The sequence below is a fragment of the Chiloscyllium plagiosum genome, unplaced genomic scaffold (genome assembly GCF_037043375.1).
Source record: "Chiloscyllium plagiosum isolate Xiang-an unplaced genomic scaffold, Cpla_swu_hap1 HiC_scaffold_24, whole genome shotgun sequence".
NCBI lineage: Eukaryota > Metazoa > Chordata > Chondrichthyes > Orectolobiformes > Hemiscylliidae > Chiloscyllium > Chiloscyllium plagiosum.
Window position 1 is genome coordinate 8,992,257 of NW_028270162.1, and position 16,095 is coordinate 9,008,351.

The 16,095-nt window shown below is 40.9% G+C and overlaps 1 protein-coding gene across 2 annotated transcripts in view; it reads left to right on the plus strand.

The window, feature by feature from the left end:
- Positions 1 to 16,095, plus strand: part of trmt2a (tRNA methyltransferase 2A) — a 41,157-nt gene that overhangs the window by 13,131 nt on the left and 11,931 nt on the right. For both annotated transcript variants that reach the window (XM_087999875.1, XM_087999874.1), the window contains exons 3-8: positions 4,667 to 4,775; positions 5,389 to 5,570; positions 7,494 to 7,608; positions 8,637 to 8,752; positions 10,233 to 10,344; positions 14,160 to 14,282. In XM_087999875.1, coding sequence (XP_087856001.1) covers positions 4,667 to 4,775; positions 5,389 to 5,570; positions 7,494 to 7,608; positions 8,637 to 8,752; positions 10,233 to 10,344; positions 14,160 to 14,282 — 757 coding nt within the window. The remainder of the gene's footprint in view (positions 1 to 4,666; positions 4,776 to 5,388; positions 5,571 to 7,493; positions 7,609 to 8,636; positions 8,753 to 10,232; positions 10,345 to 14,159; positions 14,283 to 16,095) is intronic.

Genomic DNA, 16,095 nt, shown 5'->3' on the forward strand with positions numbered 1-16,095 from the left:
CAGTACTCTTTATTCCTGTTGCTCCTTCCAAAGTGAATCACCTCACACTTTTCTGCATTAAACTCCATTTTTCACCTCTCAGCCCAGGTCTGCAGCTTATCTATGCCCCTCTGTAATCTGCAACATCCTTCGGCACTGTCCAACTTTAGTCTACTAACCCGTCGTTCTGCGCCCTCATCCAGCTCATTTATAAAAATGGCAAACCGCATGTGGACCCAAAACAGATCTTTGTGGTATACCACTAATAACTAAACTCTAGGATGCTTTCAGATAGCCAATTTCTAAAACGCACCGCTAAATGGCTCTCAATCCCACGCCTCCATATTTTGTGCAATAACCTATCGTGGAATACCTTATCAAACGCCTTACTGAAATCAATATACACCACATCAGCTGTTTTATCCTCATCCATCTGTGGTCACCTTCTCAAATAACTTAATATGTATTTTGTGAGGCACAAACTATCCTTCACAAAACTGCGTTGATTATACCTAATCAACTTATTCCTTTCTAGATTATTATGATTTCTATCTCTTCTAACCTTTTCCCACACTTTACCCACAACCAAAGTAAGGCTCTCTGGTCTATAATTACCAGGGTTCTCTCCACACTCCTCCTTGAACAAGGGAACGACATTTGCTATCCTCCAGTATTTTGGCATTATTCCTGTAGACAATGATGACGTAAAGGTCAAAGCCAAAGGCTCTGCCCTGGCTTCCCAGAGAATCCGAGGATAAATCCCATCCTGCCCAGGGGAGTTATCTATTTTCACACTTTCCAGAATTGCTAACACCACCTCCTTGTGAACCTCAGTTCTGTCTCGTCTAGTAGCCTGTATCTCAGCATTCTCCTTGACAACATTGTCTTTTTACAGTGTAAATACTGACAAAAAAAAATCATTTAGTGTTTCTCCTATCTCCTCGGACTCGACACACAACTTCCCACTACTGTTCCTGATTGTGACCCTAATCTTATTCTAGTCATTCCTTTATTCCTGATATACCCATAGAAAGCTTTAGGGTTTTCCTTGATCATATCTGCCAGCGGCTTTTCATGTCCCCTCCTGGCTCCTCTTAGTTCTCTCTTTCTTTCGGTCTTTCCTGGCTAACGTATAACTCTCAATCGCCCTAAGTGAGCCTTAACATCTCATCCTAACATAAGCCTTCTTCTTCCTCTTGACAAGAGACTCAACTTCTTTAGTAAACCATGGCTCCTTTGCTCATCCACTTTCTCCCTGCCTGACAGGTACATACTTAGCAAAGACATGCAGTAGCTGTTCCTTGAATAAGCTCCACATTTCAATTGTGCCCCTCCCCTGCAGTTTCTTTCCCCATCCATCCTAAATCTTGCCCAATCGCATCATAATTGCCTTTCCCCCAGCTATAACTCTTGCCCTGTGTATATACCTATCCCTTTCCATTGCTAAAGTGAACATAACCAAATTGTGGTTACGATTATCAGAGTGCTCACCTACCTCCAAATCTGACACCTGCCTGGGTTCATTACTCAGTATCAAATCCAAGGGAGAATATTCCTGGGAATACATCCAGGGAAGTTATTTGAGTGGAACTGAGAAATAAGAAAGGGATGATCATCTTATTGGGATTGTAATATATATATATATATATATACCCCCTAATTGTCAGGGGGAAATTGAGAAACAATTTGTAAGGAGATTTCAGTTATCTGTAAGAATAATAGGTGGTTATGGTAGGTGATTATAACTTTCTAAACATAGACTTGGACTGCCATAGTGTGAAGGGTTTAATGGAGAAGAAACGTAAGTGTGTACAAGAACATTTTCTCATTCAGTATGTGGATGTATCTACAAAACGTGACCTACTCTTGGGAAATAAGGCAGGGCATGTGACTGAGGTATCAGCGGGGGAGCACTTTAGGGCCAGCGACCATAATTCTATTAGTTTTAAATAGTGATGGAAAAGTATAGACCAGATCTAAAAGTTGAAGTTCTAAATTGGAGAAAGGCTAATTTTGACAGTGTTAGACAAGAACTTTCAAAAGCTGATTGGGGCAGATGTTCGCAGATAAAGGGACAGCTGGAAAATGGGAAACCTTCAAAAATGAGATAACAAGAGTCCAGAGACAAGGTATTCCTGTTAGGGTGATAGGAAAGGCTGGTAGGTTTAGGGAATGCTAGATGACTAGAGAAATCGAGGTTTTGTTAAGAAAAACGAAACATATGTCAGGTATAGAGAGATTGAGTGAATCCTTAGAAGAGTATAAAGGCAGTAGGAGTATACTTAAGAGGGAAATCAGGAAGGAAAAAAGGGGACATGAGATAGCTTTGGCAAATAGGGTTAAAGAGAATCCAAAGGTATTTTATAAATACATTAAGGACAAAAGTGTAATTAGGGAGAGAATAGGGCCCTCAAAGATCAGCAAGGCAGCCTACGTGTGTAGCTGCGGGAGATAGTAAGTGAGTATTTTGCATCTGTGCTTACTGTGGAAAAGGACATGGAAGATTACCCTTGAACTCTGTGGGAAGCTAGGGAAATGATTGCTGGGTCCCTTACTGAGATAGTTACAGGTGGGTTGCTGGAAGACTGGAGGATGGCTAATATGGAGCCACTATTTAAGAAAGGTGGGAAGGAAAAGCCAGGGAACTTTAGACCAGTGAGCCTGACATTGGTGGTGGGCAAGTTGTTGGAAGGACTCCTGATGGATAAGATTTACATGTATTTGGAAAAGCAGGGACTCATTAGGGATAGTCAGCATGACTTTGTGCATGGAAAAATAATGTCTCTCAAACTTGATTGAATTTTTTGAAGACGTAACAAAGAGGATTGATGAGGGCAGAGCGGTAAATGTGATCTATATGGATTTTACTAAGATGTTTGACAAGGTTCTTCACGTGAGATTGGTTAGCAAGGTTAGATCTCATGGAATACAGGGAGAACTAGCCATTTGGATACAGCACTTGCTCGAAGGTAAAAGACAGAGGGTGGCGGTGGAGAGTTGTTTTTCAGACTGGAGGCCTGTGACCAATGGAGTGCCACAAGGATCAGTGCTGGATCCAATGCTTTTCGTTATTTATATAAATGATTTGGATGCGAGCATAAGAGGTATAGTTAGTAAGTTTGCAGATGACACGAAAATTGGAGGTGTAGTGGATAGCAAAGAAGGTTACCTCCGATTACAATGGGATCTTGATCAGATGGGCCAGTGGGCTGAGAAGTGGCAGGTGGAGTTTAATTCAGATAAATGTGAGGTGCTGCATTTTGGAAAAACAAATCCAATCTTAGCATTATACATTTAATGCTAAGATCCTGGGGAGTGTTGCACCATAGAGTGCAAGTTCATAGTTCCTTTAAAGTAGAGTTACAGGAAGATAGAATAGTGAGGATGGCATTTGGTATACTTTCCTTTATTGGTCAGAGCGTTGAGTATAGGAGTTGGGAGGTCATGTTCCAGCTATACAGAACATTGGTTAGGCCACTTTTGGAATATTTCATGCAATTCTGGTATCCTTCCTATGTTGTGAAACTTGAAAGGATTCATAAAAGATTTACAAGGATGTTGCCAGGGTTGGAAGATTTCAGCTATAGAGAGAGGCTGAATTGGGTGGTACTGTTTACCCTGGAGCATCGGATACTGAGGGGTGACCTTATAGAGGTTTATAAAATCATGATGGGCATGGATAGGGTAAATAGACAAGGTCTTTTCCCAGGGGTGGGGGAGTCCAGAACTAGAGGGCGTAGGTTTAGAGTAAGATGGGAAAGATGGGCAACATTTTCAAACAGAGGGTGGTGCATGTATGGAATGAGTTGCCAGAGGAAGTGGTGGATGTTCGTACAATTACAACATTTAAAAGGCATCTGGATGGGAATATGAATAGGAAGGGCTTAGAAAGAAATAGGCCAAGCATTGGCACATGAGACTAGATTAGGTTAGGACATCTGGTTGGCATGGACTAGTTGGACTGAAGGGTCTCTTTCTGTGCTGTACTCTATGACTCTTTGGCTGCTCTGTGGCTCACAGAGGCACTGCCTCACTGGAAGGCAGTTACTTGAGGATACTTCAATGTCAGCGGTGGCCCTGGTGGCAGTCTCTTAATTTCCCCACTGGTAAAATATGGTCATGTGGTCAGCTCTCACCTTTTGTTGTGGTGATGGTAATTTCTTCCCTGCTCGTAAAGAGATAAGTGCCATGAGGGTATCTGCACTTGAAATATAAATGCTTTAGTCTGGTTTGGAGGACAGTTTTAGTTTTGTTGTGACTTAGGGGAGGGGCGGGGGGAGGTGAATCTTTATTTTGAACTGAAATTTTGGAAATGCATCCCACAGTTAAATAATGACCACACTCTGTCACTGCTGTGAGAAGCTGAACCTTTGGAAGTAATTAAGCATCCCAGACGTTTAAATGGATATTGGGTCAGAGCGCCAAGAAGCAGTGTCTGTAGAGAAAGTATTGCTGTGTAACATTGGTCTCTGACCATTGAGAAGTCTAATATTCTGACTCAAGTAGAAATTTAAGATCCCAAGAGATTTATATAACAACTTAAGTTTGAAGTGCATTGATGATGATTAAACACCAATCTTAACCAAGGTGTTACACAACAAAATTCATATCAGTCTTTGGCTTTTTAAAATATGGTTGAGTGAAATCTAATTCTTCTTCCCCATATATTTTGTTTTTAAAATATTAGAGAAATAGGCACTCATAATCGAGCCTTTGTGCCATGGGTATTTCAACAGAAAAAGATGTTTGGTGGAACCTGTTGTCCATTGGAGGGAGTGAAGCCGTCACCACTGCAGGTATATTAATATCCAGAACATCACATAACAATACAAATTCACCCTTGCACACCTCAGTTTTGAGTGAGCAATTGTGACTATGGTGGGAGTAGAGAATATCTAAAATTCAGGTGTGTTACTGTAGTTGCCCAAAGTTGATCCTCAGATTTTCTGGTTCCAAGCATTTATCAACTCTTCTGGATGCAAACAGGTCCCATCTGGTCAATTTAATGAAACTTAAATAACCCAGGAAACTGCAAAACTTCCAATCAGTAGTTGAGTCAAATGATGTCTTTGTGATGGAAATAAATAGTTTCAGGGACTCGAGGGAAAAAATGAATATTGAAAGCTCTATGCCAATGGGAAAGGACAGCACAACCTTTTAGCTAATGGTGTGTTTCTGGTCTAGCAAACTTTGAAGTTAGTGAATAGCCATTTTGGCCATATACATGAGAATGCACTCTTGTCACCATCTTTGAATTGTCACCTAACTTTGTAAAATCCTAACTGGCATACAACCTGAATCCGTCAAGTGTCATGGAATGTGGCACTATGGTGCTGCAGGTTTGGTATTTGTATTGATTATGGCTTCAATTCTGCCAGTTGATTTCCAGCGTTGCAATTTCTGTTTCAGACTGAATACCGTAACAAGTGCGAATTTCTAATTGGCGTTGGAGCAAATGGAGAAGATAAAACTATAGGATGTCGTTTGGGTAAATACAAGGGAGGATCGTGTGCAGTTGTAGAGCCATTTGATACTGTTCATATTCCAGCCAAAGCAAAGGAGGTTGTGAAGGCATTTCAGAACTACATAAGGTTAGTAAAGCCACTCACTATTTCAGTGGATTACCATGTTGTTTTTCTCTCTATAGTTGGACTATTACAGTACTGCTCCTTACTTCTTTTCTGCTATTGCTTTTATTTACCTGCCCTAGAAATAGTACCATTTCTTCACTTGAAAACCAGTACAGTCAGTAATCTTATGTCCCTGTTCTTCAGTATCCTTAATGTTGGCTTGAGGGAGGATATTTGTTTTGGACAGGCTGGGTATCTTAGTTCATTTTTATTGATTGATATATACACATACAAATGGTAGTCTAGTGTGGGATTCAGACCTGTGCTATTTGCCTGTAGCTACTTCTCTGAAATACCAATTGTATTTTTATTATGATGCTCTTCAGAATTCAGTATTGTAATCAGGGCTTCCTTTTTTTAAAACTAAACAAAAAAGGGGACCCAGAGAAATTGTTTCTGAAACACTTTAGTGGCTGTTGTAGAGACATGGTTGTCTTAGCCAGGACTATAAACAAAACTGAAGGTGATTCCAGGTGACTGCCGTAGTTGTGGATATGTTTGCTGAGCTGGGAAGTTGATTTGCAGATGTTTTGTCCCCTGTCGTGGTGACCTCTGCAGTGCTTTGGAACCTGCTGTGAAGCACTGCAGTACTGTGTCTTCTGAAATTTATTTGGATCTGTTCCTGTTACTTCTGATTGCTGATTCCGGTTGTTCATTGTAGTGGCCAGTATAATGGGTTCTAGGTCTATGTGTTTGTTGATGGATTCTGTGGCTGAGTGCCGTGCTTCTAGAAATTCTCTTAGAGAAAAAAAAACCTACAAATGCTTGAATCCAAGGTGGACAAGCAGGAGGCTGGAAGAACACAGCAAGTCAGGCAGTATCAGGAGGGTTACACCTGAAATGTTGACTTGTCCACCTCCTTATGCTGCCTGGCTTGCTGTGTTCTTCTAGCCTCTAGAAACTCTGTGGTTGTCCTATGATCATTGTGATATCCTAGTTGAATTTATGGTCCTTGTCATCTGTGTGTATGGTTACTAGGGACAGCTGGTTGTGGTGTTTAGTGGCTAGTTGATATAAAAAAATCTCAGAACTAAGAGCCAGACTTCTCTGACCACTTGGATTCATGACAGCCCATAAACGACTCACCAAAACAAAAGACCCGAGACCCATTACATACAAAACTAATGTAATATACAAGATTCCATGCAAAGACTGCATGAAACACTACTTAGGATAAACAGGCAGACAACTAGCAATCCTCATCCATGAACACCAACTATCCACTAAACGCCACAACCAGCTGCCCCTAATAACCATACGCACAGATGTCAAGGACCACAAGTTCGACTGGGACAACTCAACAATCATAGGACAAGCTAAACAGAGGACACCCAGAGAATTTCTAGAAGCATGGCACTCATCCACAAACTCCAACACCATCACATAGACCTAGACCCAATATGCCAGCCACCACAACGAGCAACTGGAAGCAGCAGGAACGGAACCAAATAAATTTCAGAAGGCGCAGTACAGCAGTGCTTCCCAGGAGGCTCCACAGCACTGAAGATGTCACCTAGGCAGGGGACAAAACTTGTGCAAATCAACTTCCCAGCTCACCGAACATACTAACAGCTATGGCAACCAGCACCTGAGCTACAAATCTTTATGCAAAATTTGAATTCCAGGTGACTGCAATCATATGATATAGAAGCAGAACACCGATTGTAGTAATCCATTCAAGTAGAGTCACCATTCAGATTAGTTTTAGCCAGTTTGCCACTGTGGTTGCAAGCTGTCAGAAAGGGCATTTGCAGCAAATTGGATTGTGCTGAAATAATTCACATTCAGGCTGCTGATGAAGCCAAGGAGAGAGACCCTCATTTTCCTAAACCCCACTTCATTTAAATGTTTATTATATTTCTGACATTTTTGTTTTGTTTGCAGGTTATCTCCTTATTCTGTGTATTGCCCAGAAACGTATGAAGGTCACTGGAAGCAGTTGACTGTACGCATTACTAGAGCCAAGCATATCATGGCTATAATCTACTTCAATCCTCAGGTACTGTTATTAGTAATTAAGTTTTTAAAGTTAATTTGTCTAATACTTTTATGCCTCAGTATTAATGAAGAGAAATTGGACATAGATTGCTTTGAATTTTTCTGAGTAATCTTGAAAACATGGCTAAACTGTTTGAATAAATGTTAGTATTGGTTATCTATCTTTTTATTTATCATGTTTCTGTGTCTTATACCTGCTTGTTGTTGGTAGGAAAATGCCTTCAGTCTCAAGTTTTGCTTCAGTGATAGTTTGACTTGTGAATGTTGCCCTGAATTATTGCTCTGACTACTGAATTGTTAATTACATCACACTCATTTCAAAGCAGTTTCACAAAACCTTCTCTGGGGCTGTTGTTGACTAGCAGTTCTAAAGCATGAAACACAATAACAAAGAATAGAGAATTGTTGGAGGCTGCTCTTTTAGTGACTGCTCATGTCTTAAGTTCTATGAAACCTCTGTTTTCAGGAAATAGTATTTTGGCATCAATTGTCAAGATAGATTCAACCAATCATTTTTTTTCTTCTGCATTGTACCATTTGAATTTTTAACCCCCAGTAGATTTTAAGTAATACTTGAGAATCTGCTATAAAACATTAACACATCTCTTTTGACAGTAGTGGCTGTGTCGGCATATATATGAAGATTGCTACATCATCTGAATTTCTAGTTTATTACACACTGAAAACACACTGTTTTTGAAAGTGAATTTCTCTTCCATTCTTCCTCCTTACCCGAGGATTGCTGTATTCTTACTCAGTCCTGATCTAGTCTAGGCCCTACGGCTTTGAGCTGCCTGAGTGAGACAGTGAAAAGGTGTTACTTGCATTTTTTCAACATTTGGACAGTGTTCTTGATGAAATTTAGAGATTTTTTACTGGGTTTTGCATTTTCTGTACAATTATATGCATTGCACTTAATTTTGAAACTCGGTTTATGTTGCTTCTTAAACTTGCACAATCTTTTTCTGCCTCTTTTGTTTGCTGAAGTGTCTTTTCAGTCCCTGTCTCTCTCTATCTCTCTATTTATAGAAACTAACTAAACCAAAACTACAAGAACTGCAAGGTGAATTAGCCAAATATTTCACAGAAGGTGATGGGAAGGATTGTGGAGTAACCTCGCTCTACTTTGCTGAAGAAGGTCAAAGGTAAGGAATTATCCAGATTTGTAAAGTTGTGCTTAGCACCAACTTCAATGGATGTCAAAATTTCTTATTACCTGATTCTCAATCCACCCAGACTACTGATTCATTCTTTTATATAATCAAATCACAAAAATACAGGTGCAAACAAAAACTGGAGAGGAATTAAAGATGCATTTTAATAGATTAAAAGCAAGAACAAGTGATGAAAGCAGGGAAGTGGAAAATTTAGAAAAATAACTAGTTAGGAAGGGGGTAACAAGGCTGTCAATCAGTGGAAAAATGAGTCAGTCCAGTATCATTAAATTATACAATAATGCAGCACAGAGGAAGACCATTCAGCCCCTTTAGTCTGTGCTGGCTCTTTAGAAGAGCAATATAGTTGGTTCCCACCTCCCCTGCTTTGGGCTTCTTTCAATACCCAATTTATCCAACATTGTTCAATGGATGATTACTTTAATTATTGTGGTATCTCATTCTCTCAATACTGAAAATCAGTTTCACCTTAAGTTCATAAGCGGAAATCCTGAATTTAAGTCCAAGGTGCTGTTCGTAAATGTACTTACTCCCCAGTCACATGGTCCAAGGCAAGTCTTCCAAGTTGAGAGATTTTCTGCATAAGGAATATTAGTGTGACCTTTCCAAATTTATTTTATCCACTTTCTAAAAAAAAACCCATCCAACCAGACATATTGATTATCTGTATCTGTGACACCTTCAATTATAACCCATTTAATTCAGTAGGAATTAACATTTGATTGCATAAAACCTATCCTTACAGTTCAAATCTTCAATCTATCCATGTTTTTCATAATCCATTGGTATAAATCAGGATATGGCACTTCAAATTACAACAAGCCTGAGTTGTATATTTTTAAAGTTTTTAATAGGATATTGGTGTCACAAGGGAACATCTGTTGCACATTCCTTCCTAGATGCCCTTGAACTGAGTGGCTTGCTCACATTGTGATGGATCTGGAGTCACGAATGTCAGACTGGGTGAGGATGGTATATTTCCTTCCCTAAAGGACATTAATGAACCAGATGAGTTTTTCAATGATGGTTTTATGCCATAATGATATGGTCTAGATTTCAATTCCAGGTTCTATTCATTCATTTAATTTAAATTCCACCAACTTCCATCATGGAATTTGAACACATTCCAGGAGAATGGTAATCAGGCCATTATGATACTACTGTGCTACCATTTGAGGGAATGATGTCCTCATCAGACATTGAATAATCATTCAGTAATTTGCTGTTTGTGGGACCCCTGGCTGCAAATTGCTCACATGACAACACTGAATGTTTATAAAATGCTTCAGATAACGGGATTGTTATCGAAGTGCAAATTCTTATTTCGTAAACAGTTATTTGTCAAAATCTTGAACTGATATAAATACATTTGTTTTTTAACTTGCAGCCAAAGTTTTAGAAGCAAAGCATCATTTTTGAATCTAAGGGTTTTTGTTTTAAATGGTTCCAGAAAATCTCCCAACTTGGAAGACTTGCCTTTGGAACATGTGACTGGAGAGAAGTACATATACGAAGAGCTCCTTGGACTTAAATTCAGGATTTCTCCTCATGCATTTTTTCAGGTGAAATTGATTTTCAGTATCTGAGAGATTTGTTGAATTTGAACAAGGCAAATCAAGGCAGGACTTAGACACTTAATGGCAGTGATCTTGGGGACTGTTGCTGAACAAAGAGATCTTGGGGTGCAAGTTCATTGTTCCTTGAGGATGGAATCACAGGTAGAGATGGTAGTCAAGAAGGCATTTGATTTGCTTTTCTTTATTGGTCAGAGCATTGAGTATAGGAGTCGGGAGGTCATTGGCTGTAAAGGACATTGGTTAGGCCACTTTTGAAATACTGCAAGCAATTCTGATCTCCCTGCTATAGGAAAGATGTTGTTAAGTTTGAAAGGGTGCTGAAAAGATTTACATGTTGCCAGGGAGTACTTGAGCTGCAAAGACAGACTATAGAGACTGAGGATACTTTTCCTGGAGCTGGAAGCTGGGGGATGACTTTATAGAAGTTTATATAAGCATGGATAGGGTGACTAGCCAAGATCTTTGTTCCAAGATAGGGAGTTCAGAATTAGAGAGCTCAGGTTTAAGGTGAGAGAGGAAATATTTCAAAGGGACCTAAGGGGCAATCTTTTCATGCAGAGGGTGGTGCGTGTATGGAATGAGCTACAGGAGGAAGTGATGGAGGCTGGTACAATTACAACATTTAAAAAGCATCTGGTTGGGTAAATGAACAGGAAGGGTTTAGAGGGATATGGACCAAATGCTGGCATATGGGACTAGATGAATTTAGAATTTCTGGTCGGCATTGACGAATTGGACTGAAGGGTCTGTTTCCGTGCTGTATATAGAATCATAAAGATGTACTGCATGGAAACAGACCCTTTGGTCCAAACCATCCATGCCGACTAGATATCCCAACCCAATCTAGTCCCACCTGCCAGCACCCGGCCCATATCCCTCCAAACCCTTCCTATTCATATACCCATCCAAATGCCTCTTAAATGTTACAATTGTACCAGCCTCCACCACATTCTCTAGCAGCTCATTCCATACCCGTACCACCCTCTCCGTGAAAAAGTTGCCCCTTAGGTCTCTCTTATATATTTCCCCCTCTCACCCTAAACCTATGCCCTCTAGTTCCCCAGGGAAAAGACTTTGCCTATTTAACCTATCCATGCCCCTCATAATTTTGTAAACCTCTATAAGGTCACCCCTCAGCCTCCGATGCTCCAGGGAAAACAGCCCCAGCCTGTTCAGCCTCTCCCTGTAGCTCAGATCCTTCAACCCTGGCAACATCCTTGTAAATCTTTTCTGAACCCTTTCAAGTTTCACAACATCTTTCCGATAGGAAGGAGGCCAGAATTGCATGCAATATTCTAACAGTGGCCTAACCAATGTCCTGTACAGCTGCAAGATGACCTCCCAACTCCTGTACTCAATACTCTGACCAATAAAGGAAAGCATACCAAACGCCATCTTCACTCTCCTATCTACCTGCGACTCCACTTTCAAGGAGCTATGAACCTGCACTCCAAAGTATCTTTGGTCAGCAATACTCCCTAGGACCTTACCATTAAGTGTACAAGTCCTGCTAAGATTTGCTTTCCCAAAATGCAGCACCTCGCATTTATCTGAATTAAACTCCATCTGCCACTTCTCAGCCCATTAGCCCATCTGGTCAAGATCCTGTTGTAATCTGAGACAACCCTCTTTGCTGTCCACTACACCTCCAATTTTGGTGTCATTTGCAAACTTACTAACTGTACCTCTTATGCTCGCATCCAAATTATTTATATAAATGACAAAAAGTAGAAGGCCCAGCACCGATCCTTGTGGCACTCCAGTGGTCACAGGTCTCCAGTCTGAAAAACAACCCTCCACCACCACCCTCTGTCTTCTACCTTTAAGCCAGTTCGGTATCCAAATGGCTAGTTCTCCATGTATTCCATGAGACGTAACCTTGCTAATCAGTCTCCCATGGGGAACCTTGTCGAACGCCTTACTGAAGTCCATATAGATCACATCTACTGCTCTGCCCTCATCAATCTTCTTTGTTACTTCATCAAAAAACTCAATCAAGTGAGATATGATTTCCCACGCACAAAGCCATGTTGACTATCCCGAATCAGTCCTTGCCTTTCCAAATACATGTACATTCTATCCCTCAGGATTCCCTCCAACAACTTGCCCACCACCGAGGTCAGGCTCACTGGTCTGTAGTTCCCTGGCTTGTCCTTATCACCCTTCTTAAACAGTGGCACCACGTTTGCCAACCTCCAGTCTTCTGGCACTTCACCTGTGACTATCGATGATACAAATATCTCAGCAAGAGGCCCAGCAATCACTTCTCTAGCTTCCCACAGAGTTCTTGGGTACACCTGATCAGGTCCTGGGGATTTATCCACCTTTAACCGTTTCAAGACATCCAGCACTTCCTCCTCTGTAATCTGGACATTTTGCAAGATGTCACCATCTATTTCCCTACAGTCTATAGCATCCATATCCTTTTCCACAGTAAATACTGATGCAAAATATTCATTTAGTATCTCCCCCATTTTCTGCGGCTCCACACAAAGGCCGCCTTGCTGATCTTTGAGGGGCTCTATTCTCTCCCTGGTTACCTTTTTGTCCTTAATATGTTTGTAAAAACCCTTTGGATTCTCCTTAATTCTACTTGTCAAAGCTATCTCATGTCCCCGTTTTGCCCTCCTGATTTCCCTCTTAAGTATACTCCTACTTTCTTTATACTCTTCTAAGGATTCACTCGATCTATCCTGTCTGTACCTGAGATATGCTTCCTTTTTCTTAACCAAACCATCAATTTGTTTAGTCATCCAGTATTCCCTATACCTACCAGCCTTCCCTTTCACCCTGACAGGAATATACTTTCTCTGGATTCTTGCTATCTCATTTCTGAAGGCTTCCCATTTTCCAGGCATCCCTTTACCTGCGAACATCTGCCTCCTTTCAGCTTTTGAAAATTCTTGCCTAATACCATCAAAATTGGCCTTTATCCAATGTAGAACTTCAACTTTTAGATCTGGTCTATCCTTTTCCATCACTATTTTAAAACGAATAGAATTATGTTCGCTGGCCCCAAGGTGCTCCCCCACTGCCACCTCAGTCACCTGCCCTGCCTTATTTCCCAAGAATAGGTCAAGTTTTGCACCTTCTCTAGTAGGTACATTCACATACTGAATCAGAAAATTGTCTTGTACACACTTAAGAAATTCCTCTCCATCTAAACCTTTAACACTATGGCAGTCCCAGTCGATGCTTGGAAAGTTAAAATCCCCTACCATAACCACCATATTATTCTCACAGATAGCTGAGATCTCCTTACAAGTTTGTTTCTCAATTTTCCCCTGACTATTGGGGGGTCTGTAATACAATCCCAATAAGGTGATCATCCCTTTCTTATTTCTCAGTTCCACCCAGATAACTTCCCTCGATGTATTTCCAGGAATATCCTCCCTGAACACAGCTGTAATGCTATCCCTTTTCAAAAATGCCACTCCCCCTCCCCTTTTGCCCCCCTTTCTATCTTTCCTGTAGCATATGTATCCTGGAACATTCAGCTGCCAGTCCTGCCCATCCCTGAGCCATGTTTCCGTAATTGCTATGATATCCCAGTCCCATGTTCCTAACCATGCCCTGAGTTCATCTGCCTTCCCTGTTAGGCCCCTTGCATTGAAATAAATGCAGTTTAATTTATTAGTCCTACCTTGTCCCTGCCTGCCTTGACTGTTTGACTCACATTTGTTCTCAGCTGTACCTGTCTCAGATTGATCTCTTTCCTCACAATCTCCCTTTGTGCTGGGAGTTGTCATGACCTAATCAATCAAATGTTATAACATGGATGTAAACGTTGCTGTATTTAGGTGAACACTCAGGCTGCCGAAGTACTTTATTCAGCAGTTGGAGACTGGGCCAATCTGGACCAAGATAGTGTAGTGTTGGATGTTTGCTGTGGCACTGGAACTATTGGACTTTCCCTTGCAAAGGTAAGTGAAAAGTTTTGTATTGAGAAACCTTGTTGACGGTCTATTAGCATAGGAATTCAGCATTGAAAAGGCCAGATGTGAAGTTTAAGTTTGCAGCAAGTTTGTATTGATGGCTGTCCTGTATGGATTTGAAACTGGTACATTAAGGCCACTTTATTACAGTTTGGCCTTGGAACTGTAACTTGCAGATTCTGTAACCTTCTATGATGAGAGATGTTGTAAGTTCAGTTAAAAAGAAAGTGGAAGTATATAAAAGATTTAAGAAACAGAAATGGAACAAGACCCTTGAGGAGAAAGGAAGCAGTAAAGAACTTTAAAAAAAATTTGAAGGGGCCATGTAATTCCTTGGCAAGTAGGATTAAGGAAGATCCCAAAGCATTTTATCTGTATATTAGGAGCAAGAGGGTAGCTAGGGCCAGTGTAAGTCCACTCACGGAGAAGGAAGGGAATTTATGTGTGGAGCCAGAGGAAGTGGGTGAGGTCCTTAATGACTACTTCACATCACTATTCATCAAGGAGAAAGATGTTGGTGGTGATAAGTGTAGAGAGTGGTTTGTTGATATTAAGGAAGGGGTGTTGAAAAAACATTAAGGTTATCAAGTTCCCAGGATCTGATGAGGTCTATCTCAGGATACTGAAGGATGCAAGAGAGAAGATTACTGGGGCCTTGACAGAGAACTTTGTATCCTCTTTAATCACAGGCGAGGTCTCAGAAGGCTGAAAAATAGCCAATGTTGTTCCTTTGTTCAAGATGGAGCAGCAGATAGTGAAGGGGACTGTCAGAGAATACAGCAGAATATAGATAGATTGGAAAGAGAGGCACAGAAATGGCAGATGGAGTTCAATCCAGGCAAATGCAGTGAGATGCGTTTTGGAAGATCCAATTCAAGAGCGAACTACACAGTCAACTGAAAAGTCCTGGGGAAAATTGACGTTCAGAGAGATCTGGGTGTTCAGGTCCATTGCTCCCTGATGGTGGCAACGCAGGTCAGTAAAGTGGTCAAGAAAGCATACAGCAAGCTTTTCTTCATTGGACAGGGTATTGAGTATAAGAGTTCGCAGGTCATGTTAGAGTTGTATATGACTTTGATTCAGCTGCATTTGGAATACGACGTACAGTTCGGGTCGCCACATTACCAAATGGATGTGGATACTTCGGAGAGGGAGCAGAGGAGATTCACCAGGATGCTGCCCGATATGGAGGGGACTAGCTATGAAGAGAGGTTGAATAGATTAAGATTATTTTCATTAGAAACTCAAAGGTTGAAGGGGGACCTGATTGAGGTCTACAAAATTATGAGAAGTATAGACAGGGTGGATAGCAACAAGTATTTTCCTAGAGTGCGGAACTCAATTACTAGGGGTCATGAGTTCAGAGTGAGAGGGGAAAGGTTTAGCGGAGGTATGCATGGAAAGTTCTTTAACGCAGAGGGTAATGGGGGCCTGGAACGCTTTGCCAGTGGAGTTAGTAGAGGCGAGAACAATAGCGTCAATTAAGATGTATCTAACCAGATACATAAATGGGCAGCGAGCAAAGGGATACAGATCTTTAAAAAAATAGGTGGCAGGTTTAGATAGAGGATCTAAATCGGCGCAGGCTTGAGGGCCAAAGGGCCTATTCCTGTGCTGGAATTTTCTTTGTTCTTTGTTTTTTTTTAATGGGCAACAGGGATAATATAGGTTGGTGTGCCTTATATTGTGGTAGGGGAATTATTGGAGAAGATTCTTAGAGATAGGATTTACTTGCATTCCCCCCAGGCAATAACTCTTGTCCTATGGTATATACTTATCCCTTTCCATCGCTAAAGTGAAC